Raw genomic sequence first — 25,487 nt, 5'->3', positions numbered from 1 at the left:
TTGTTCCGCCGCCTCTGTAATCTAGTAGTCTTTGTGTCCAGCAGGGTTTATAAAAAGTCTATGGCATTTCTGTGGGTCCACGTGCATACCTGTCATCTGTGTCCCACTTTTTGCTTCACTTCTGACCGACTTTCATCCATTTACCAAGCAAACATGAATGAAGGTATATGTGTGACCACATTGCTCTCTGCCGGCGGAAAGGAGACAAATGCATTTGTTTATGAGTTGGGCTGTGGTTCGACAGCAGAGGGCGCTAGTGGCATTTTTTTTTTTTAAAGCTTGGCAATTGAATACAGGAGAGGGTTTGAATGTCATTATTGTGTTGACATTTTGACCAGTGCACTCGCAGGCCACATGCATGAAGATGTTTCCTTCTTTGCAATGGGAATTTGCTACACAGCTTAATGTTTCTAGACTGGTGCATTAGTCACACTCATGTGACATATTTGTACACTGTTACTGCGGTTCATATATTTTATAACAAATCCGTTATCCTGTAACTCCAAATAGAGAGGCAGGATGATGCCGATTGGAAGCTGCTTCCTCTCGAAAAGTGAATTTAATGGAGCTGCTTCAGCCTCTTATTAACATGTGGAGTGCGACTGGAAGAGCTGTCATCAAGTATTACATCTTGACACCATTTAAATAGACGCCTCTGGACTTCATTCGAAGTGGGTGCACTTAAGAGAAGTCTCACATTACTTTGAAAGGCAGCAGTCTGTATGAGAGTGTGAGATTAAACTTTTCTTCTGGATGCGATACAGAAAAACCCCCAAAGCCGTACACTCCGTCCCATGATGTTGGTTGTCTTCCAAGTTTTCATTTATAATTTCGAAACAATTTTCTCATAGGAAATAATAAAGTGAATTAATTCATTCCAGGACCAGTTAGTCAGAAGAAGGGTACTACAAATTCCAATGCATCGATGTCATACTGTATATCATATTGTATGTACTGTATAAGTCCCCCAATGACTCAAATAAATGCCTGTCAGATATCAAATCACATTGGGTGGAATTGATGACACACAGGGTAATTTTCATTTTTTAAATATTTATGAATAAAGAAAAACATGGGCTGCTTCAAAAAGGGCACTTAATTCATCCAGGGCAAAAGGGCAGGTGCTTGAGCACTACTTGGGGTGTATGTGTGCATGTGTCTGTCGCCATACAGACAAATAACATAAATGGACTTCCCACCATGCTGTCCGCATGCAATACATCACATTATTTACAAATTAGCATCCCATATAATTCATATGAAATACTATATGTAGCACAATCTTTAATTTTCCCTCTGCAAACATCGTTTTAAGGTGCTGCCATTTCTTTTTACGTATCTCACACATGCACACATAATCAAATGTACATTTTCAAGTTTATATTGAGGTCTTTCCCATACATCAAAATGTAGACGTTAATGTAGGAACGACAAGTGATCCTTCAGCACTTTGTACAGGAAGCTCTACCATCCGAGCCCTGAAAATGGACCCTCCCTCAAAGAAACTTATTGTATTCCTGAATTCAGTTCGTCTGCCAAACGTAATGGAATGTGTACATCTAATTGTGTCATGCAGTCCCATTGCGTATTCGTGTCTGCATTCATTCTCTGTTCCCTGGTTTTATGTATACTTTTAGGTGAATTTGTCTTTGAGAGCAGAATGGCCTCACAAACATAAAAATGGTCACTCCTGTAAACTACAACCACAATAATGAAGTATTGTTGTATTAAACCCTCTCTAAGAGTGTCAATCAAAAATGTGCTTTATCTTTGTGAAGGCAGATTTGGATAAAGTGCTCATATTAGCTCACAGGATGTGCAGATCTTCAAATGAAGTCGCTGCAGAGTCCACTGTATGTTGTGAACAAGTGAGAAATCAATACTTGGTGTCGGTGGGTTGCCCTGGAGTTCTGCAATTTAAATAAGAGAGTAAGAAGTGTTTTTTGGCAACTGTTACCACAGCTCACCTTCCAACCTCCACAAGGGAGCCAGCTAAAGACATGAATCCAATAAACTGCTGTTGGTTGCTATATCTTGACAGCCACTTGCTTCCACAGGTGAGCTTTGTCTGCTCTGAGGATGCATGCGAAAGTTAATTTGACTTGACCTCTGTGGTACTTGAAACAAGCAGTTCTAGGAGTCCATGTGTTGAATCACCCCCCCCCCCCCCCACCCCATCTACCTGCTATATTATTCCCCGCAAGATGAAACACAGCAGAGACCTGTTTCTTCCGCTATGTTTACATTATACCGTTATTGCCTTGCAAAGCTGACAGCACATATTAGATAGTGATGAAGAGACAAAAATCATGATTTTTTTTTTTTTGAAGGAAGCAATCTCCAGTTTACATGAATATTAATCACTATACTATTAATATTCATAGTCATCCATCCATTGGGGCCAGGAATCGAACCCCAGTCCTCAGAACTGCGAGGCAGACGCTCTAACTAGTCGTCCACCGTGCCGCGCTGCAAAAACATTAAAGCTGAATTCAGTAAAAATAGGTGCTATATACCAAAAAATGAAATTTTACGATTAGGCACATTGTTCCATATTAATCTGTTTTATGTATAGTATTACAAACTCTATATGTCAATCAAATAGATATAATTTCTGTACAACCTTAGTCAGATTGTTGTATGGTCAGCGATTCCCATGACGTTCTTCTTGGATTTTCATACCCTTGTATTGGTTTCAAGAAAATTATAACAATCCTGTGTAATGCCGGGTGACAAAAGAGTCACTGCGAGTCGCATGTGTTTGCCCGTGTGACAGTTGAAAGCAGGCGTCTCAAACTTGTTTTCATCACGGGCCACATCATAGTTATGGTTGCTCTCAGACCGCCACTTATACTGTAACTGTGAATCCATCCATCCATTGATTTTGTACAGTGCTCATGCTCACCAGGGTCGTGGGTGAGCTGGAGCCTATCCCATCAAACATTTGGCAAAAGGCGGGTTACACACTAGACTGGTTGCCAGCCAAACGCTGACTGAGAAACCATATAAATGTATAATCACTTGACGGTACACCATAAAGCACAGTTGAGTATTTACCTTGGTTTTAAGATCACGGTTTCGTTCACATTTGGTAAAGTCAGGGAATATAATGTAAAACATAAAACTGATGAGCTTTTAGAACATATTTAGTGGTGTTTTAATGAAAAAGAAAACTGCTAGCAGTAAACAAAATCATGAAGACACAAAAAAAATACGAAAGTTGTATATTTGATAAACAGCTTTAATATTTCCTTTTTCAGAAAGTGCAACAACATTAGTTTGTTTTCTTTTTAGGAAATTAATGATGCAGACAAGTGCAAGAGTGAATGTTCTGTGCTAAAGTTGTTAAGGTAAGTTTTGAATCATGATCCCCGTCAAATAACTACATAACTGCCACAGCTTTTTATGATTGTGTTTTTTTATTTTAAATATGGTGATAATTCAACTCTTAGAGTCAACTATAGTAGAAAAAATACTGTACTATACTATTAAGCACAGGTGCGTGGATATTTCGTCACTCTTACTACCAGTCTTCTGTCAAATCAAGCACTCTGTTCATGTATGCTTAATCAATAAAAATCGATTTTTAAGGCCACCTAATTTTCTCCCTGCCCATCCAGTAAGTAAAATATTACAGTAAAGAGCACATATGTAAGAGTGAAATGTGAGTACAGGTCCAATCATCAGAGTCCAGACAATCATCAGAGTCAGACAATGTGATTATGGATAAATGTGTTCCCTTCTAGTACACTAATAGTTTATATGAATGAGCTGCTGCAAGTCACAAGTGATGAAGTACTGTACATGAAACCATGTTTTCTATCATATTGATATGCTACTAAAGAGAAATCCAGCTTTGGAGCCTTGGGCTAAAAAAACAAGAAAATAAAAACATTGGCATTTATCGCAGTTGGCTTCCCATTGAATTTGACGGCAGACTCAAGCGGTCTTACGAGGCAATAGACTGGAGGTCAAACCAATGTGCTTTGTTTGAGCAACCAATAGAATAAACATGATTGTGCAATCAACACAACATAATGACATTTTTTTCAAGCAACACACACGTGCACTCACACGCACTTCCTCTATTTCTGTTTGAATTTGTTCTAAGATGGTCGCCTTCACCCAGCAGGTTTTATGTGTTACTGACAGAGAGCAATGTTGTTCAGTGGCAATAGCTAGTTTATTAATCGTTTACTTTAAACACGGAAAAGCTTTCTAGCAGAGTCTGTCGTTTTATTTTTGGGCATTATTTCAAAATCCTTTCTGTGAAAAGGGTCATCTGAGAACAAAGCTAGTGGTGCAAGTTTGCACAGTAATGTATGTCAGGAAGTGTAAATAATTTGAACATTTGAACATATTTTTGCCCTTGCTTGACTATACACTCGCCTCTATTCGCACACGCGTGTCTATGCGAGTGAGCGTGTTGTCATGTGACATCCCAGAGCAGTTTGATCCTCCTCCGTGCTCACACATAATAGTCTATGAGTCACTGTCTGGGATCCGCCAATCTCATCCATCCCTTTCTTGCACCCCGCTCTTCTACTAACGGAGGAAGCTGACAGCAGTCTCTCCCAAACACAGATGGCCCTCTACTTCCTGGGGTGGAAGTCGCACACGCTCATGGGATGCCTCACTGTGACCACACAGCAATAGGATTTCAACTGAGACCAAAAGCACCAAACACTCTACGCGCTGCTGTATGGTAGTTCCCGGTGCGTTCCAACCACGAGGGAGCTGGACGTGACTGGTGAGGGACGTCAGCGTTGCTCTGGACACAAAAGTCTTTTTTAGAGCTCCCTGTCCTAGTTAGACAGGGTTAGGGGATTGGTGCTCGAGTGAATTATTCAGTGGAGCTTCCTTCAGGCGTGCTCACACTCAGCGGCTTTCACACACCAGTGCAGAGTCACTTCAGATGCGCACACGTGCACTAAGTAGTTAATTTAAGGTGGCTTCAACAACACTAATATTGGTGCATGTTGATGACGTCATTCTGTACAGGTACAGTTAAGCTAATGCTCTTTTTGTACTGTGGATAAGTGATATTCCTGCCACTAAAAAGTTACTTGTTATTTACTTTAGTTACTTTTGAAATCTCGTCATCAGTAACGTTACTAAGTTGCTTTTAAGATCAAGTAATCAGTCAAGTAAGCATTAGTTTTGATACAGTGTGTTTGCATCATGTGCATACAGTATTCTGTGTACAAGAAAAATGGACACTAGAATTTTGCAGTAGGCTATTGCACACTCGTCCCCCGGGGGGGGGGTAGGGGGGGGGGGGGGGTTTTGGGCGAATTGCAGCAAACGGTACGTGAGGAGAGACCTGCACCGGGCGAACGGACTCATTTGGGGAGGGAGGGCTCGAAGGAGGAGTTGGGGGGGGGGGGGGGGTGTCCTACTGGGAGGAGGACGGAGTGATCGCTACAGCAGGATTGTGGGGGGGGGGACGGGGGGACGGGGGGAGTTAGATGGAAGGAGCAAGGACACCAGCTCCTGGTACGGCAAGTGTCCCGTCAAGAGGTCCGGTCTGGGGCTAAAATCCGCTTCAGGGATGTAGTCGAAGCGCTTCCCGGAGCTCATCCCACCCGAGCTCGGCATCATGAAGAAACACTCGGCCAGGGTCGCCCCGCTGTCCGCCTGCAACAGTCCGGTGCTCACCCTCACCAAAGTGGAAGGTAGGCACTGGGCAGGGCGCATAAATGGACGTTGACGCTGCATGGGGCGGACAGCCAGCCACGAGCGTTTCTTGATGCATTTTTTCTTTCCTTTTTTTTTTAAAGAAAACTTTTACGATTCGAATGTATTGACTATAGTACAGCTAAAAAAACGAGTTAGATCTAATGTGACATTTAGACTGATGTCGACAAGTTTAATCACTCATGGTCAAAAAATAAATAAATAAAAAATAGGCACACATCCAATAATGAGATCAAATACAAGACTGAGTTGCACTTTCAGATTTCAGAAAGATACACAATAAGTTAAGGCAATTTGTAATTGTAACTACATGTACTGACAACCGCAATACTGATTGACAACTGCTGTAATTATAGATAGAAAAATATTCATACTAGAATACCATGAGGTGGAATTCTGTTTGCATTGTATCAACACAGAAACCAATTCACACATTTGGACAAATAGATGCCAATGGCACAGCATGCAGCAAGTTGCTTGCGGGTTCAGCACTTTGCTCAAGGGCATGGCAGTCTTTGTACAGGCAGAATTATTGATAGCGTTTTTGTCTTGCGTCTCATTCCATTGTGCATTGTGCACATTGCCAGTATTAGCCACACATGCACCTCTGCTCAATGGGCTGCTCCAGATGTGAGGTTGTTATTGCAGCAGGGATTCCCTCCCCAGTCTGCAGCCTGCATCCTGGCGCTGAAGCCAGAACACAAACAAATGTTGTGCACTCTTCAGAATTGTTCATAGTTGAGTTCGGTCTCTCTCCGCCAGCTATGTTGTACCCACAGGAGACCAGTTTGAACATTTATATTAGTAAGGGCAACAACACATGTCTCTCTTGTGGCGTGTTGTTGCTGTGCTGCATCCATCACCAGCAACATCTAACATGTCCCCAAGCTTCAGTTATGTTCAGTTGTCTACCTGGCATCCTAACTCAGACTTTACTGCTGGAAAAAGGTGAAATGTTATTAGTGTATTTGTCAGCTTCAGCACAGAGGGAATGTCCCGGTGTTGCCGAGAGTGCTGCAATGAACATGTATCCAAAATAGAATTGGCAGCTGATTTGACAGAACATCTAAAAGCGAGTGCATGTAAAATACTCTCAAGCTAATTCGCATCTCCAAGAAAAATTTAAAACGAAGGCAATGATTTGTGTGTTGTGTGTTTATAGTTGCTATTAGATAAGCACTGTGCTATCTCCAGTTATAGCTGCTTGTGTGTGCATTGACAGTAGGTTAGATGAATAAACATGCTGAACTTGTGACACGGTTTAGTAATAGGAATAAAATGCAGTTTTTTTCCCAAGAGAATTCACTAAAACTTGAGTTGTTTACATCATTTCAACTCTTACAGGAGTCCTAACAGGCCCTACTTCAGCTGGCTGCCTTCTTTAGAATCTTACTGACTTGTTTGGGCTCCTGTTGTTGCACCATCTGTAGTCTTGTGAAAATATATCTGAATAATAATTTCATCAATATTGCATCAACCAGCTGTTAGAATATGAGTACTGGTGTTAAGTCAGTATCAAATAAACTTTTGAATATATTGCAGTTGTTTCACAAAGACTTTCTGGCTACCCACCCAAGATCTGGGCAAGATAAGTATACTTATTTATTCTTTATTCCAAAGAATGTTGTATAGGTTGTCGTTAAGTGAACGGAGTTGGGTTCCCCAGGCTGCTGTATTCAGTGTCGAGTGTCGTTTTAGCTAGTCGGTGGCACTCAACACCATACTGACATTGGTTCCTTACTGCAGCATAGCGATTAAGTGGTTGGCGCGTCTGCCTCACTGTCCTGAGGTTTGGGGTTCGAATCTCTGAATTTCCAAAGCTCTGGCCTTCCTGTACGGAGTTTACAGTAAGTGTTCTCCCTATGTTTACATGGGTTTTCTGCAGGTATTCCAGCTTCCGTCCACATTCCAAAAACATGCATGTTATGTTCTTTGACTATTCTAAATTGTCAGAATGTGAGTGAGAATGAGGTCTGTGATTGGCTGGTGACCAGTCCAAGATGGATAGGTTACGGCTCATTCGCGAACCTAATGAGGGCAAGCAAGGGGCGTGCTTTGCTTCTGCTACATATGATTCGTTACTGCAAGTTCTTTGACAACGCAACCGTACTTATTCTGCTGCCTTAAAGGGCTGCCATTAATGTCAAAAAAGAAAAAGTGGAAAGTTCGTCAAGGTTCAAGTTGGTTCGCTGCGAATAATTCAACAACGTTATAACAGACTATTGTTAACCGAATGGAATTTGGTTTCCCACGCTGACATAATCTGTGGTGAGTCTTTTTAGCTGTGGATTACTTTATGTTGGCATGATTCAATATGGCTGCAATTTTACTGCTATGGTTAGTTACCAGGAGCTATTTGGGATTGTTATGGTTTGTTACTGCTATTGTTTTGTTTTTTGACACTGAATGTCACAACATATAGCAACCTGCAGAGAGGGGCAATTATTCTACTGCCTAAACAGGCTGCCATCGATATCAAAACAGAACGTGACCAAGAAAAAGACGGTCAAGTTTTGAGCTCGACCATTTGGTTCTGGTTAGTTTGTGTCAAACACTGCACTAGACGTAAATGCACAGTCAATGTTGAGTGTTGTTAGACTGCATTCGCGTTGATTTGCTTGCATTTCTCTACCAGAATCAGAAGAATCTCAATCTGAATATCTACTCTATTTAGTTTACAGTTGGCTTGTGGATTTTAATGTGAAGATGTTGAGCTTGGAGCCTCAGGATTTATATTTGGTTTGTTTTCTTGCAGTTTCAACAAGGTATTGAACTTAGATTGTTGGCAAAAACCTTTGAATGAAAATTACACTATTGAAAAAAATATTATTATTATTTGTTTTTAGTATTTTCCAACTATCCATCCATTTTCTTTAGCGCTTGTCCTAGGTGAGCTGGAGCCTATTCCAGCTGACTTTGGGCGAGACTGGACAGCTAATTGTAGGGCACATATCGACAAACATCCATTTCCACACACATTTACACCTATGTACAATTTTATTTGGTGTAATATTGTTATTATCCATCCATCCATCCATTTTCTGAACCGCTTCTCCTCACCAGGGTCACTGGCGTGCTGGAGCCTATCCCAGCTATCATCGGGCAGGAGGCGGGGTACACCCCGAACTGGTTGCCAGCCAATCACAGGGCACACATAAACAAACAACCATTCGCACTCACATTCACACCTAGGGGCAATTTAGAGACTTGTTTTTGGGATGTGGGAGGAAACCGGAATGCCCGGAGAAAACCCACGCAGGCACGGGGAGAACATGCAAACTCCACACAGGCGGGGCCGGGGATCGAACACCGTCCCTCAGAACTGTGACGCTGACGCTCTAACCAGTCGCCCAGAGTGCCGCCTATTGGTATTATATATGACGATATTGACTAGACACTTGATCATCAGTTGAGGAAATGCCCTAAAATAACGCTGCTTGATTATACAAAAAAATTTACAAAGATTAGTGCAGGAATCATTCCTGGGGCCTGCCTGAGACAGCAAGATTATTAACGGTAGCAATCGTCCAAATTTTTAAGTGTGTGTTTGACGGGGCACTGTAAATTGCGTCAGTGAGGAAGTGCAGGCTGCACACGACTTAGGATGCGAGCGGTCGGCAGCCGCTTTAAAAAGGGAATCACACGGGAGCAAGAGATTCCGCTTCTTACGTAACAACGACAATCTCAGAACGTTTGTTTCTGCACTGCAACAGCGGTTCTATTTCTGTGCTTGTAAATGTGTGCGCTATTGAAATATGCAGACTTACATAAAATCAGTGATAATACCTACTTGATGCAGCTTGTGCTTAGTGACCCCAAATTCAAGAGGACCCCAGTTGTGCAAGGCACCAAAAACTGACTACTGTGATACTTTTGCCCTCCACATGTAGACCAGCCAATAACTACATGAACAGTGACTGAAAATCCAGCAAATGTACATATAATGTGTATTGTAGTTCTGCCCTTTGATTGAGTTCATCCAGTGGCTATAATTCTTTTTTTCATTTGCCTTGCTTTACTATTATAAAATGCACGTGGGTTTAAATGAAAGTTGCAACACAGGTCAAAGTTATTGTTGACTGCTATGATCTGTTACAGGAAGTTTTTTTGTTTGTTTGTTTGTTTTAGCCTTGCTATGGTCCCATACTCATATGCTTTTATTACTGCTATGGTTTGTTACTTGGAATTCAATTTGTAGGCATGTTTGATTCACTCATATTTTCTGGAATCTTTACGCTTACTGTGTGCTTCTGTGAGAAATACAACCAGGCAAAGCTTAGCTATTGATTTCCTCTTAAACGTCTCTCTAGTGATTGTGCCTTTGGGGAATAGCAGCGTTCCTCCTATGTCAGTAGAAGTTCACTCAAGGCCCTGTCTTGAAAACCTATTTTATGCTTCATAACTGAACAGAGAGATTACGTGTGCCTCAGGAGTGCCGTCTTAATTCACCGCATCAAACCTTCCCACAGGGCTCCATTTGTCTTGACCACATGATATCCATTAAATGATGTCCGAGCTGTTGGTCCAAGCTGATGTTGCATACAGTAGCATCGACATGAGAAATTGATTTCCAGTGAGTCATCTGCTTTTCTTACTAACATTATTCAATTTACTAGACGATCTCATACTCTAGTTGATCCTTACAAGTTACAGAAGGGCAGCGTTATTATTTTTATAAAGAGGCCAATAAATGGCCATTTGTTAGCATAATGAACAATTGTATTGGACAATTGAATTGTTTTAATATTGTTATTTTGTTCGAGTTTATTTGAGGCTGAATGCCGGTGTTTTATTACTGCATAGCCAAATGTCCCCATCGATCAACATTTTCAATTGTGGATGTGTTATTTTTCTTTTGATGCATGTACACATTAAACTTTGTGGGCAGATAATGCACCAATGTGACCCATCTATTAATCTCAGTCTCACTGTGATGTGAGTCTGCCTGTAGGAAATTAATCCACATAGTGTGACTTAAAATATTGCATAAAAACATCATCTGTAACACTCCATGGGAGACAAAAACTACCATAAAGGCTAACATTTAAATCCCAAACTCGCAGTTAAGAGATGTGAACGCTTTAGTGAGGGTGCAGGAAGGCTGTTTATCCTCTTCAAATTTACAGCGTGACAGACTGAGCAGTTCTGCTGTCCTACGACAATTATACAAAACACGGTATTGGAAAAAAAACATAAAAGCATTTAGTAATTGGTACCCGCCTAATAATTTGAGACGCTTAATCAAAGAAAAGATCTCAGATTAGTCTACAGGAGTATCATTAACACAATTAAGTGCCATATGTCTTCTTGAACAAAACATCAGATGTTGCCAATGAACAATAAAGCTTGGCAGTCTTGGTTAGGAGGTAGTACGCAGTTTGCTCATGCACAAACTTTGCCAGCCTGTGGAGCCTCACTTCATTTACATCCATGTTATACTATGGGTATATTGCAGCAACCATGAATTTCACAGTTTTTTAAATTTCAAAATGGCCACACTCCACATTGCACTCGTAGTGCTTATTTTCCATGGGCAGCAAATTAGTTGACTTAATGAAATATCTAAAAAAAACAAAACTAAATTGTAGCTATTTCACTAGAGGATTACAAACATTAAGTTGATACTGTGGCGCTGAACATGTGGCTGGGGGAAGGCACAGAAGCATCCAGCCCTACTAAACCAATTTTGTTTGTTTTTTTGGGGGGGGGAACAACATTTCAAGAAAAGAAAAAAAAAATGTTTTTATAACAAAAAAATAAGTTCAGAGTCATAATTGGCATTTGAGATTGTTAACTGTCTGGCATGCACCCACCACGAATACTTTGCTGTCTTTTCCCCGACTTGCTTTTCACCGTCCTTCCCTCTACCCATTTAGAGTCCTTGTCAATTTAAATGGAGAGAGTGATGCTACAAACAAATGTGATTTGACTTGTAAATCACGCAGCCTTTGTCTTGCACACACTGCCAAACATGAATAAAGAGAAACAGTGGCCTTTAAGAGTAAAAATAAATAAATAAATAAATAGTGGAAAGGTAGACCCATGGGGAGCTACAAGTTCACAGATTCGCGTATACAAATATTTGAGGGGCAACACATGCCACTGTGTAGACAGACAAATTCTTAATGATCAATTATCAATAGTCAATTAATTATGCACATCCTTACTCCAATTTGTAAACACAAAGTACTTAATAAATACATGTAACTTCTGTGCAGATTCCAGATTCATGTCCTTGTGATTTAGTGTCTTTCCACGGTCAGTGACCTTTTATTGTGGTTGCCTTTCCATTACTGGGTTGCCATTCCTTTAAACCGTGAGAGAAACCTTGTTTCTGTTTCAGTTAAAGTCATCAGAGGGCTATAGTAAGATTTGCAACAACAAAAAAAAGATTTAATGATAACACAAATGATTATCATTATAGACTATGGTGGGCATTTGTGTGTTAAATGTTTAGAGGGCTTCCTGGGAGGTGTTGCCAGCTGTATAGTACTATAGTTAGCAATGAGTTATTCGTGCCCCCCCAAAAAACATTTGGAATTGCCTATAGATGTCACAAACTGATCCCAAAGCACTATTTTTAGTTTAGCCAGGGCTTTGGTCTGTCTATTAGAAGCTCCTCCCCTCAGTTCAACATAGTTCTTTGGCACCAAGATACCACAAGATGGCACTAAAGCTCTATATTTACATTAAACTGGGCTTTGGTGACATCTTGTGGCATTTTGAGCATTTGAAAAAGCCCAATAACACTGCAAATAGGTGAGTCTTCCAGCAAATAATAGAGGAAATCTAAATGTTACATCTTGAAGGAGTTAGTGTCTTTTGTCAGTTTGCAGCTAACCCAAAAAGACCAACTGCGCTGACCTGGATCATGTGTTGAAGCAGCTGGTCTGGTCAGGGGAGTAACAAGTGATGAGGAAATAGTTTCTTGGTCCTTCAAGGTCACAGACATGATGTCAGGGAAGGCAGGGGCGGCAGAGTAAGTACGGCATCCAGGAAATGAACTTGGAGGGACAGATGGTGGTAGACTTTGCAAAAAGGATGGAAATGGTTGTAGTGAACACTTTTTCCAGAAGAGGAAGAAACATAGGGTAACCTACAAGAGCAGAGGTACAGGCACGCAGGTGGATTACATCTTGCAGACGATGTAACCTGAAGGAGGTTACCGACTGTAAGGTAGTGGTAGGGGAGAGTGTGGCTAGACAGCATAGGATGGTGGTGTGTAAGATGACTCTGGTGGTGGGGAGGAAGATTAAGAAGACAAAGGCAGAGCAGAGAACCATGTGGTGGAAGCTGAGAAAGGAAAAGTGTTGTGCGGCTTTTCGGGAAGAGGTGAGACAGGCTCTCGTGGAGAGGAGGAGCTTCCAGAAGACTGGACCACTACAGCCAAGGTGATCAGAGAGGCAGGCAGGAGTGTACTTGGTGTATCTTCTGGCAGGAAAGGAGAGAAAGAGACTTGGTGGTGGAACTTCACGGTACAGGAAATCATACAAGGAAAAAGGTTAGCTAAGAAGAAGTGGGACACTGAGAGGGCTGAGGAGAGGTGAAAGGAATACATTGAGATGCGATGTAGGGCAAAGGTAAAGGTGGAAAAGGCCAAACAAGAGGCATATGATGACATGTATGCCAGGTTGGACACTAAAGAAGGAGAAAAGGATCTATACAGGTTGGCCAGACAGAGGGACAGAGATGGGAAGGATGTGCAGCAGGTTAGGATGATTAAGGATAGAAATGGAAATGTATTGACTGGTCCCATTAGTGTGCTGGATAGATGGAAAGAATACTTCCAGGAGTTGATGAATGAGGAAAATGAGAGAGAAGGGCGAGTAGAAGAGGCAAGTGTGGTGGACCAGGAAGTGGCAATGATTAGTAAGGGGGAAGTTAGAAAGGCATTAAAGAGGATGAAAAATGGAAAGGCAGTTGGCCCTGATGACATACCTGTGGAGGTATGGAAGCATCTAGGAGAGGTGGCTGTGGAGTTTTTGACCAGCTTGTTCAATAGAATTCTAGTGCGTGAGAAGATGCCTGAGGAATGGAAGAAAAGTGTGCTGGTGCCCATTTTTAAGAAAAAAGCAAAGCAAATTTATTTATATAGCGCATTTCATACACAAGGTAACTCAATGTGCTTTACATGATTCAAAGCATTTAAAAACAAAGAAAAAAACAGCTTATAAACATGTAAAACAAAGAGAAAAAAATAAATAAAATAAAATACAAATACAATTAAAACAGCTTACAGTGCAAGAAATATCATTTAAAAGTGGAAATGCTCTAAAAAGCATGGGAAAAAAAGAAGAGTTTTTAACCTGGACTTAAAAACATGCACACTTGGGGATGACGTCACTTCTGTTGGCAACGTATTCCATTTGTGTGCAGCATAATAGCTAAATGCTGCTTCACCATGTTTGCTTTGGACTCTGTGATGTGCAGAGCTGTGGGAACTATAGAGGAATAAAGTTGATGAGGCACACGATGAAGTTATGGCAAAGAGTAGTGGAGGCTAGACTCAGGACAGAAGTGAGTATTTGCGAGCAACACTATGGCTTCATGCCTAGGCTTCATGCATATCCTCATTCTTACCAAACAGATGGTAGGGCAAAATGAAAAGTTCAAAGTTGTTGTCAAACTGCGGCGGCATCACACTCTTCCTATCACCGAAGAGTTCCACCAGACCAACAAATAAACAGACCGACCCCTTCCTGACTTCAGTTGTGGTCCACCAAAACTCTGCTGACACTTCTATTATTTCCCGTGCAACTGTATCCTTTTTTTTCTAGAAGGTAACAAAGTTACAATAAAAATAGAGATAGGTGTCGGTGGGAAAGAGGAATTCTAAGTGGAAGCAGTCAGGTTGGGCTCTGCTTGCACCATTGTTGGACTTGCAGCTATAAGCAAGCGAGATCTGCACTGCAGTCACTGTAGGGTGGGTCAGAGAGATGCCTGGGAATTAGAAGCAGGAGAGCGTGATGTGAAATGGGGGAAAAAAGGGGGCTGGAAACAGGCTAGTTGATGTAGATAAATCTACAGGACATGCTAATCAGACTGCTTCATCATAGCATCATATTTACTGAATCTAACGATGCGCTATGAGATGCTGACAAATCATCATTTAATAATAACAATAAAACCAAATACATTTCTGTTAAAGTTCCAGATAAAGGTTAAAAACATGTTCCTTTGTCTTTCACCTTAACCTTTGAATTTCACTGGCCTTCATGCTTCGGTGTCGTCAGGGTGACAGGGTGAAGTCGTGCAGCTGTCAAACTGGATTCAGGGCTCATCTAAACGATACCAAATACTCTTCTCGTGTTTCCTGCTATTTCCCAGAAGCCTGTTAACAACTTGTGTTTCACTTTAGAGGGCACAATAAACACAAACATGTCTGCTGAGCTAAGAAGGTCAAAGTGTGTCGAGAGGAAAATAATTAACTAATATGTCTGACTGTCAGACTGTACCAGCATTCTCAATGAAGAGCTCCTTTCCAAAACGAGATGAACACCCCCCCCAAAACAAAAACAAATCGATTTTGCCTTGCCATTATCCATCCATCCATCCATTTTCTGAGCCGCTTCTCCTCACTAGGGTCGCGGGCGTGCTGGAGCCTATCCCAGCTGTCATCGGGCACGAGACGGGGTACACCCTGAACTGGTTGCCAGCCAATCGCAGGGCACATACAAACAAACAACCATTCGCACTCACAGTCATGCCTACGGGCAATTTAGAGTCTCCAATTAATGCATGTTTTTGAAATGAATAGGGTTATTCTATTAGTATGAGAGAATGATCCTTAACAGTTTGATCAGTAGAACATCGGAGAACTGACTGTCAGAGAGGTGACTAGTTCCATTTAGTGAATGACCTTCCTGTGTTAGATTATAGATGAAAGTATTAAAAATGAATGGGGTTTTTGTTTTGATGTCGAACAATGATCAGTGAAGGTAGGAAGAAGATGCATTTCCTTGTTAAATGATGTGAAATCCTGACACCATATTGGAGTATTTCACCATATTTCTGTATTTGGCGCGAAAGGCAGCATTTACCATCAGTCAACCAAGTTAAGTAATGTAAAACTACTCAGATAATGGCAAGGGATGTCGAAAGTGTTTGCCGCGCAATACTATCACTTCGTGTCCACAACCTTTGATTCAAATGTGATAAGGTGAAGAACTTTCAATTCATCATAGTGCTGTTAAAGAAGTCGACACTCTGTCATGGTGGTTATGGCTCCTAATGTCATTAGCTCTTTCTCTCTCTCTCTCTCGCTCTCTCTCTCTTTCTCTCTCGCTCGCTCTCTCTCTCTCTCTCTCTCTCTCTCTCTCTCTCTCTCTGTGTCTTGCTCACACACACACTCATGGTTCACTCCTGCTAGTAGAGGTTGTTACGGCAACATTAGTCACTGTCAAGCCAATTGTAAAAGTGTAAAATAAGTATGTCCTCTTTAAATAATTGAGTTATTGCATCTGTGGGCTGACACATGAGTATACACTGATGTCTCGGCTGCAGCTTTAATCAGTGGTTGAATTGTACGAGCAAAGTTATGATATAATGACAGTCAGGAGTGCATCCTTTGTGACAATACAAAAAAGTACCTCCACAGGGGGCCTCCGCTGGATTGGAAGGATTAAACTGCAGCATACAGGTCCACAGGATGCGCCGTGGAGGCCCGGGAAGGAAAAAAAGTAGCCGTCATAAACAAGACACGACCTTCAGAGTGACAGAAAGCTCTCGGAGCTCAGAATAGAGAAACTTAATTCGTCTCGAATCAGCTTTCATTGCTGCCAAATGCAGCCCAGAGGATTATTGTTCAGCATTGTCTCCCGCCCAAAAAGCACAATAGAATTTCATTCCATTGCATCACTTTGGTTCTTTTTCGCTAAGGATAAACAGAGAGGCACTCTTCTTCGGCGCATTCATTCAGCGCGGCAACACCGGGGAAGCCGAGGGCATTAGCATGGAAGATGATAGGGAGTTAATCTGTGATGTGATGAGACCGCCTGGCAAGGTCACACGCAGGCCGACCACCAAGAACGAAGCGCTTCAGTGGCCGCGATGAATGACGTCTCTCATTCACAGCACATCTTGCAGATGAGGTGATGACACACATCTCCATATGTACACCATAAAGTTAAACGGCAGAGATGAAACAAGGCAGATTTGATTTACTTTTGCTGCTTTCCTCCCTGCTAGATGATAAACGTATTTATATGGTTAAATTAAGCTTGGAATTGATATACGTTGAATTTATTCAAACAGTACTTAAGTATCTCGCTGAGGCTTTTTTAAAGTGTGCTCTGTATTCAAGTCAGCCGTGTCGAGTGCAGATTACTGTGCACAAGGCACATCATTACCTCCGGAAACCCCACTTCATTTTTAACTTGCAGCAGAGGAGCTGCAGGAGATTTTTTTGTTCATTATTTATTATTTACAAAGTATATATATATATATATATATATATATATATAGACATAAATCCTCAAAAGGTATAATTAAATGAAATATTGAAGTTAATTGAAAATGGAGAAGGGTGCTTCACAGTTATTTGACTCCAATAACCTTGTCTCTCTTGTACAACATTTCATTTCAAATCAACAGGGTTTTATTTGAGATTCAAAACAATATTACCTGAAAGTTGGAAGAAGATTAGTTCTGACCTAAATAGCACGGACAGAAGTGTCGAATAATACTGTTTGTCACTTCATGGGGGCCACAGTTAAGACTGCTTTCATGATTTTGAATTACCAAATTAACAGAATAACTGTCCTTCATAAAAAGAGTATCACGTTTAAGGTATAATGACTTCAACGTGTCTCAGGGACCCAAGTGAACTTGAGTGCTAAAAGATCAGCACAGAGCAAAATGTAGTAGCATGAACTTGAAACATTTGAAATAAAATTATGCAGGCTGCCGTGATAAGAGATGTTGCTAAGTGGTTCTTTTTGTAATGCGATCCAAAACAAAAAATCACACACGTCACAGTAGGATTGTACTAAGTGTATCAAAGTTGCCCTCTCCTGCCCTCTGTTTGGCTATACAGCCTGTCATACTCGATCAGTACCGTTTGAACTCAGATGTCTGATCGATTACCAAGGCCAATTAAAGTGTGACAGCAGCTATTTTTATCCAGAATAGGGCAGGACATGTTGAACTGCAGTTACACACTCCGGAAAAAGAGCTGGATGACAGCCGCTACTCTGTATTAAAGTGGAGATTTCTTACTCAAATATGCATTATGCTAAGATATACAGTATTTTACTAAATAAAACCAAGTCTTGTAGCGTAAGAGTTCCATGATGAAGAACTAGTTCTTGCTTAATAAAGATATAAGTCTATGTGGATGTATTCTTAAAGGATTTAGAAATGGTTTACAAATTACTTCTTTTTTTAAAAAGCTTTATAAATACTTATTAAATTGGAAAGCAAATAAGGGTTCCATTATCAATTATTTTTAACTGTTTATAAAGTCTTTCAAACAGGATTGTGAAATCACATGATGGTACAGACCAGCTACAATAAAACTACATTACCAAATATTGTCGCAGTTTAGAGTTTTGCAAAAAAGAAAAAAGAAAAACGAAAAATATCCAGAGACTAGATTAGCAGTGTTAACTTGAGTACCTGTCAATGACATTTTCAGGGGAAGAGCGGCCCAGGGAGCACGTGGCACACAGTGGCCCAGATGTTCAGTCGGTGGCGGGTGCGGCGGGTCCTGAATCGAACTCCACCAGGCGGAAGCTGCACTGCTGCATCCGGATAACGGCAGTGCAGGTGCGGAAGGCCCTGTGGGGTGTCGCCATGGTGATGTGCGTCTGCTCGTCGTGGGCAGGCTCCACCCAGCTGGCCAAGCTGACCTTTAAGCACTTTGACGCCCCTTTCATCCTCACTTGGTTCGCCACCACCTGGAACTGCCTCTTCTTCCCGCTCTACTACGTCGGCCACCTGTGCAAGAGTCCGGAAAGGCAAACGGCCAGACAGAGATTAAGGTGAGTGCACAGAACACAACATGACACAATGGAAGCTCCATGTTGAAATGCAGGAAATCCACTCAATAAAAGCATGCACCATACATGAACAAACCTCTTAAGGTCAAATTTAATTGCGCCAGTGTAGCACAAGAAGACTGCTTGAACGTTTGTTAGACGAGTGATTCTCAGCTGATGGGTCGACACCCAAAAGCGGGTGGCGGACCCATAATGGGTGGGTCGCAGAGGGTTAGTAAAAAAGTTTTTGCGTGTCCTCGCCAACATACATTGTTTCGAGGTTACGAATAGCGTGCAATGAACTAGTTTGCGCAGTGGTGTAATAAGAACACATGGTCACTTGACACAAGTGAATGCCGTACTTCCTGTTTTTCATTGGATTGTTTTATATTTAAAAAAATATGTTTTTCATCATGTAATGTCATGTAATGTTAGAGATATCCAAGAATTGGGCCTTTGCTGACTTTGACCAGATTGGGGAGGGGGAATGCTATTATAGGTATGCGTGCACCCCACCAAAGAAGTATTAGCGCACTCGGCCACTACAGCAACAGGAAGTCAACATGGCGGACGATAGGCAATGCTATGTGTCTGTGGTCATTTTTGTCCGTTCATACAGACTATAGTACTGTATAGTAATGTGTTGAAGCCAGAGGTCTGAAGTTCTTCCACACCAAACCCATCCAAGCATGCCTTTACGGACCTTTCTTTGTGCACTGGGGCAAAATCATGTTGAAAGAGACAAAGAGTCCATTGTTCTTTGTCCAACATCCCTGACATCGATGGCCTTCATAAACACTTTTTTTTTACTGTGTTGCCTCATTGAAGTACTGCTTGTCTGATATTCCATTTTGTACTTACTTGCAAGCTGTTAGAATCTTTGGAGCTAATATCCCCATTGCTGAGGCAGCACAACCAAAGTATTTGACCCTCAGCAGCCTTCTTCACAACGCATCTGCTCCGTCCTTCTTCTGCCTCGCATGAGACAGCTCCCTCACCCAACCAAACTTCTGTTTTAATTTTGCCGTCTTCTCAGTTATCAAATTGTTTCTTGTTACTACTCTCCATTCCAATGAGTGTAGCTAACACTTTAATGGGGTGGTGCAGGGGGTTAGCATAGTTTGCTTACAGCAAGAAGGGCGGTGTTAGGATGCAGCTTTGAAACTCCCAACCTCGAGCCTTTCAGAGTGGAGTTTGCATGCTGACCTTGGAGGACATGCAGCTGTTGTTCATTCATGTCGTGCTTCTTTTTCGTTTGACAAAAATGCTGGCCTGGCAAGCATATTCCAGTATTTATTGTCGTTGTTGGACTGGAGAGATAAGGAATGAAGGTCAGTCGCTGTAGAGTATGTGTGTGATGATGTAGAGTATGTGTGTGAATGAAAGGGAGGCCAGTGGAATGGTAAGGTTACAAGAAGAAGAGGTTGCCAAGGTCCAGGAGTTGAAGTACTTGGTATTAACTGTTCAGAGTAACAGGAAGTGTGGAAGAGAGGTGAGGAAGAGAGATGGAGTGTGTGGAGGGAAGTGTCAGGAGTGATGATCAGTGACAGCGAAAGGGAAAGGAAAGGATTAGAGGACAGCAGTGAGACCATTCATGTCGTATTGTTTGGCGATAGTAGCAATGACCAAAAGGCAGGAGACAGAGCTGGAGGTGACAGAGTTGAAAATGCCTCTTGGGACCGACAGGATCAAGAATGAGCTGATCAGAGGGACAGCACAGACTGGTTTGAGAGGTCAGATTGATTGGGACAGTGGATGTAGGGGTAGGAGGAGGCTGGAAACGGAGCCAAAGAGGAAGGCCAATGAGGATTTTACTGGATGTGGTGAGGGAAGACCTGCAGAGTTAAAGCAGAAGATGCAGATGACAGGCAGACATGGATAAGGAGGATTTGTGGAGAAAAGGTTTAGAACTGATAAATACAAGAAAATGTTGGCTCCAGTTGCACAAAATCCTTGAAATTGACACAAATGCGTCATGATGAGACCTATGCGAGAGGCCATATTTACTTCCATATTTGTGATGCTTGCATAATGTCACGACCTGTTTTGTGTGCATGCGTGTGACATCACAGACTCACCCCGTCCACAGTAGAAGTCGCATTTGTTTTTGTAACGTGAACAACTACATAAAAACTTCAGCCTTAACAAAGAAATCCGAATTGGACATCATGCCCTGCAGTGTGAATATAGCAAGAGCATGTAAAGTACAGAGCTTATCCCTCTGGACTATTTGTCGTTGATTTATGGAGAAATCAAGCAGTCTTGTTCAAAAAGACCCCAAGATGCAAGCGACATTTGGCAGAAGTGATGGATCTGCTTGACAACTGCTTCTAGGAAAGGAAGTTTCACTTCACACCTCTACTTCTTCCTTCCTTCCTCCTACCATCAGACAACACAAACAAGGACGCGTGCACTCACACACACACTCAGACCCCTTTGTTGCCACAAAACAAGTTATCTTAAAACATCACGTGTCCTTCCTTCAAGGACATGCTTGTTTTATTGGCTGCACACCACCACACCTTCGCAGGAGCTTTACCCAAATGTGTTGTTCAACAATCAGAGCCAGGAAACCTCAAAAGCCTGCGCTCAGTCAGAAATGATAGTCAGCATTTTCCACAGCTCGCCAATTATCTACCTCCGCTGGGCTGCGGCAGAATGCATTAAATACTAAACACTAACTATAATAATAAGTAGCGGAAAAAACAGCTCCATTTTCTCGAATAAAGTGGAAAAAAATTGAGGTTGTTCTTTTTTAATTATATGATTAAATGTGTATGATAAACAGAAAAAGTTAAAGTGAAACTGTACACAGATTGTCTTTTTTAAAGAAGATTACTACAATGATAATGTATGTTGTTTTCTCATCTAGTCGATTTAAATAGGCAAATTTAGTATGTAAATTAGTGAGGCTCAATGCGCAAGCTTTTTTTGTGATAAAATGGTATATTACTTTGTCTATATTGTTTTCATACAAATATGCATTGTTTTTATGTTAATTTACCATTTTTTAATTATTATTCTTTTCAAAGCAATCTCTTGTCAATTTTCCCTCAAAAAACAGTGTACAAGATAATACCAAAATCTAATCTTTACCATATTTTAGAATCAATTCACTCTTGTATTGCTTATTTTTGTAAATATTAAAAATAAATTCCCTCCCTCTGTCTTGTGTCCGCATAGGGAGTGTTGCCGCTTTTTTGGGGACGACGGGCTGACCCCCAAGGTGTTCTTTACGAAGGTGGCCCCCTTCGGACTGCTGTGGATCCTCACCAACTACTTGTACCTGCAGGCCCTCAGGAAGATCAACACAACTGACGTGTCGGCGCTCTTCTGTTGCAACAAGGCCTTCGTCTTCCTGCTCTCCTGGATTGTACTGCGAGACCGCTTCATGGGTGTCAGAGTGAGTTCACAGGTCATGTTTGGTGCAAATTTGGAGCGAGGAAAAACAAAAGTGTTTGATTTCAATGTTACAAGATCACCATAATCTTCAAATGCAGAATCTCATTTGGAAAATGAACAAGGTAAAACGAAAAGCAAATTGAAATTCAATATTCATTATTTTCCAAAGTCTCAGAGGATGAAAGAACCACATGCGGCTCTGGAGCCGCAAGATTGCCGACCCCTGCTGTAGTTGCACAGTCTATACATCAGCATGGCGCTCACAGGGACCAGGTAGCCCCCAAGGACCACATGAGTAGCCTGCCGGCATAGAAAATGTAAAAATAAAAAAAATATATATGAGGAAGACTGAAAGTGCGAAAAACAGTTTAATGCTATATCTCCTCTACATAGTTCTCTTTAGCAATTATCTTCAAACATGTATAATGTACAATATTTCGAAACAAATCTCTAAATTCTCTTTACAGTGTCTCGAATATCTACTGCCACATTATTATCAGAGCATGTGCTGCGGCGTGCACAAATGAACGCTTTCAAATGTTTGTCTTAGTTTTAGTCAACCAATGCAGGTCTGTCTGTATTTACTGTCACTCTCTGTTAATTGATCCAAAACACCTGAGTCAACACGTTGACACACACAGCAGGGAAATGTTGCAGTGTAATTGAAACGTGCTCGCATGCGTGTCTCTGTGCGTGCACGTGTTACGGAGGGAGCAAGGGAAGGATTTAGCTCAGTGAGCCAATGTATTTCCTTCCTGCACACGTCCTCTGCAGGATGGAGCCCCCTCCTCCTTTTTTCTGTTCCCTTCACACACCCACTCAAACATCTCTCCTTCTTCCCATTATGTGCGATGAAAGGCGTCCATAAGAAGGAATGCCAGATATAATCCTACTTCTCCTTCTCCCACCCACAGCCTCTCTTATACGTCTTTCTGTCTATCTTTGGTGGTACACATTGGAGAGTTCGGATGTCTGCAGCAATGCAGGGGATGCTGGACCGGTTTGTCATGAGCGTGCGCAAGCAAACGTGCACGAGCAGAGAGACGCTACATCATCCCTCTGTGATGTTGTCGGCATGAGCAGATAGCGCTATTCTATGGACTCGCTTGCGTTGTATTGTGAATTCCGACGTCTGGGATTACAGCTCTTGGATAGAATGATAGATGGTAAATTCAACACATTAATATTACATGATCACTTTACTGAATACAGTATTTTTTTCTGAGAGAATTGAGGAAAATTATCCACATTACTTATGTATCAACATGTGAACAGCAATAATTAAATTAACAATGTAATTCTCAAAACAATATCAGCAGTAATACAGTATATTTAAGGGTTGAAAATGCTGCAACTTTTGTTGTATAACATAAACATGTTGATCCATTAATAACCATTTTTGTTTTGTTTAAATAATCAGACACAATTGTGTGAAACCAGTTGACATAAAAATGCTAAATGATGCAATTTGTTTTTAATTACCATACCGTGGGTCAAACAGTTAATATACACTATATGTGCAGTGATAAATATAAATTAGTAGACCTTGGTGTGGACGATATTGTATGGAGTCATGCCCCTCTCCCCCTTTGATCGCCCACAATATGCTGACAAACAAAATAAAGCACTGTATTAAAGTATGAGGTTGTTGACCTTGAAGTTAGCGGCAGCCCTCCATCTTGACTGACAAGCGGCCTGCAGTGCTGAGAGAACCATTTTGTCAAAGGTGCCATGCCTGCGAGGGATGTTAAGAGAGTTTTGGCCCAGTACAAACACACAGGCCATTTATCTTCCTGACACCTCCTTAATGCAGAAGTAATCCACTAAACTGGAGCAATGCCTGCTTGCAATCTGTATAACAGTGAGGCCTGTACAAACGTACGATCTCGGATTTATCGTGCGCTACTTTGAGGTTGTTTGAGGACGGTGTGCTTCCTGCTTTGGCATGATGGCTTACAATGGAAATCAATGCAAGACAATCAAGTACTAGAACACCACAGGAGATTCATCTGCTGACTTTGAAATAGCTCATGCATCAATTAAGACCGCAACAAAGTGGAGGCCATCTGCAGCAGCGGTCAAAAAGTCACCACGCTGAGAACGCCATGTTGTTAATAGTCTTTATCTGTCTACAGATAGTGGCGGCCATCTTGGCCATAGCAGGCATCGTCATGATGACCTACGCCGATGGCTTCCACAGTCACTCGGTCATTGGCATCACTCTGGTCGTTACTTCAGCATCCATGTCTGCACTATACAAGGTAGAATTTTTTTTTAGCCATGGTTGGATTGAGCTTTAGTTCGCGAAACAGCTTGACTTCTACTGTATGTTAAACTTCCATTACTAATTCATCATTTGTAATTCACACTGAATAGCCATTTCATTAGGTAAACCAGAAAAATCTAATGAGATCCAATATTAGACCTGTATCAGTTATCAAATAATTGTTTTTTATTTCTTTTTAACAGAAAGTACTAAATAACACCGAACAATGTTTATTACTGTGATAGGAGTTTGCAGTGATGTCGAAATGCATTCCATAATAATATGAAGCGGTATTGTGCATATTTTGCCCCTTTCATGAAGCTTAATAAGTTCAAAAAAACTGCTCACGAGGTAAATTTCCATCAAGAATTGTGTGTGGTTATAAACCAATGTAAGAATTTGCCGTATAAGTCCAAAAAAAAAAAAGTATTTGAAAAAAATATTTGGAGAGAAATTTAGCTGATTTGTTCTAAGTTGAATTGACATTTCTGCCAAATTATTATTATTATTCCCCCCCAAAAGTTTTAGTCCATTAACGCTGCCTGCACCAAAGTCAGGCGAGTGTACCACTACACCATCAGTGACTACATCAGTGAATAGGATAATCGAATAGAATAAGCCTTTATTGGTCTTGCAATAGAGAAATTCTTGAAGAAAGAATGTAAAATGTTTAAACTAGAGGTAGGGATTTGCAATAGAAACAAATAAACCCAAAACCATTAAAAAAAAAGCATCTCACTAGTATTCATCTCTGAAAGTAATGAATATATTTGATTGTCTCAGTGCAGGTGTACCTAATGAATTGTATACAATGAAGGTCATCCTCTATGCTGCTCCACAGGAGGTCACATTGTGTGCATTCATGAGTAACTCTCCTTCCTGCCAGGTTCTCTTCAAGATGGTCCTAGGCAGTGCCAAATTCGGGGAGGCGGCGCTCTTTCTAACTATTGTGGGAGGTGCCAACTTTGTTTTTATCAGCATTGTGCCCGTCGTCCTATATTTTACCCGTGTGGAGTACATTGAATCGCCAGGTGATATCCCCTGGGGGTACCTCTGTGGGGTTGGAGCCCTGCTTTTTGGTAAATAAAATCACTGTGATCTTATCTATTATCATTCTTTGCCTATAAGTGCTGTTGCTCTCATTC

At 41.4% G+C, this 25,487-nt stretch overlaps 1 protein-coding gene across 4 annotated transcripts in view; it reads left to right on the top strand.

The window, feature by feature from the left end:
* slc35f3b (solute carrier family 35 member F3b) overlaps positions 1-25,487 on the top strand; it is a 47,938-nt gene that overhangs the window by 19,353 nt on the left and 3,098 nt on the right. For 2 of the 4 annotated variants that reach the window (XM_061690431.1, XM_061690429.1), the window contains exons 3-6: positions 18,332-18,677; positions 21,858-22,077; positions 24,212-24,337; positions 25,229-25,421. In XM_061690431.1, the coding sequence (XP_061546415.1) occupies positions 18,332-18,677; positions 21,858-22,077; positions 24,212-24,337; positions 25,229-25,421 (885 nt within the window). Of the gene's footprint in view, positions 1-5,469; positions 5,676-18,331; positions 18,678-21,857; positions 22,078-24,211; positions 24,338-25,228; positions 25,422-25,487 lie in introns of those variants that run through there. The other 2 variants (XM_061690430.1, XM_061690432.1) reach the window with 2 other exon arrangements.

Source organism: Phycodurus eques, chromosome 11 (assembly GCF_024500275.1).
Source record: "Phycodurus eques isolate BA_2022a chromosome 11, UOR_Pequ_1.1, whole genome shotgun sequence".
NCBI classification, from domain to species: Eukaryota; Metazoa; Chordata; class Actinopteri; order Syngnathiformes; family Syngnathidae; genus Phycodurus; species Phycodurus eques.
The sequence above is the reverse complement of the archived record's forward strand: the minus strand, read 5'-3'. Positions and strand labels throughout refer to the sequence as shown.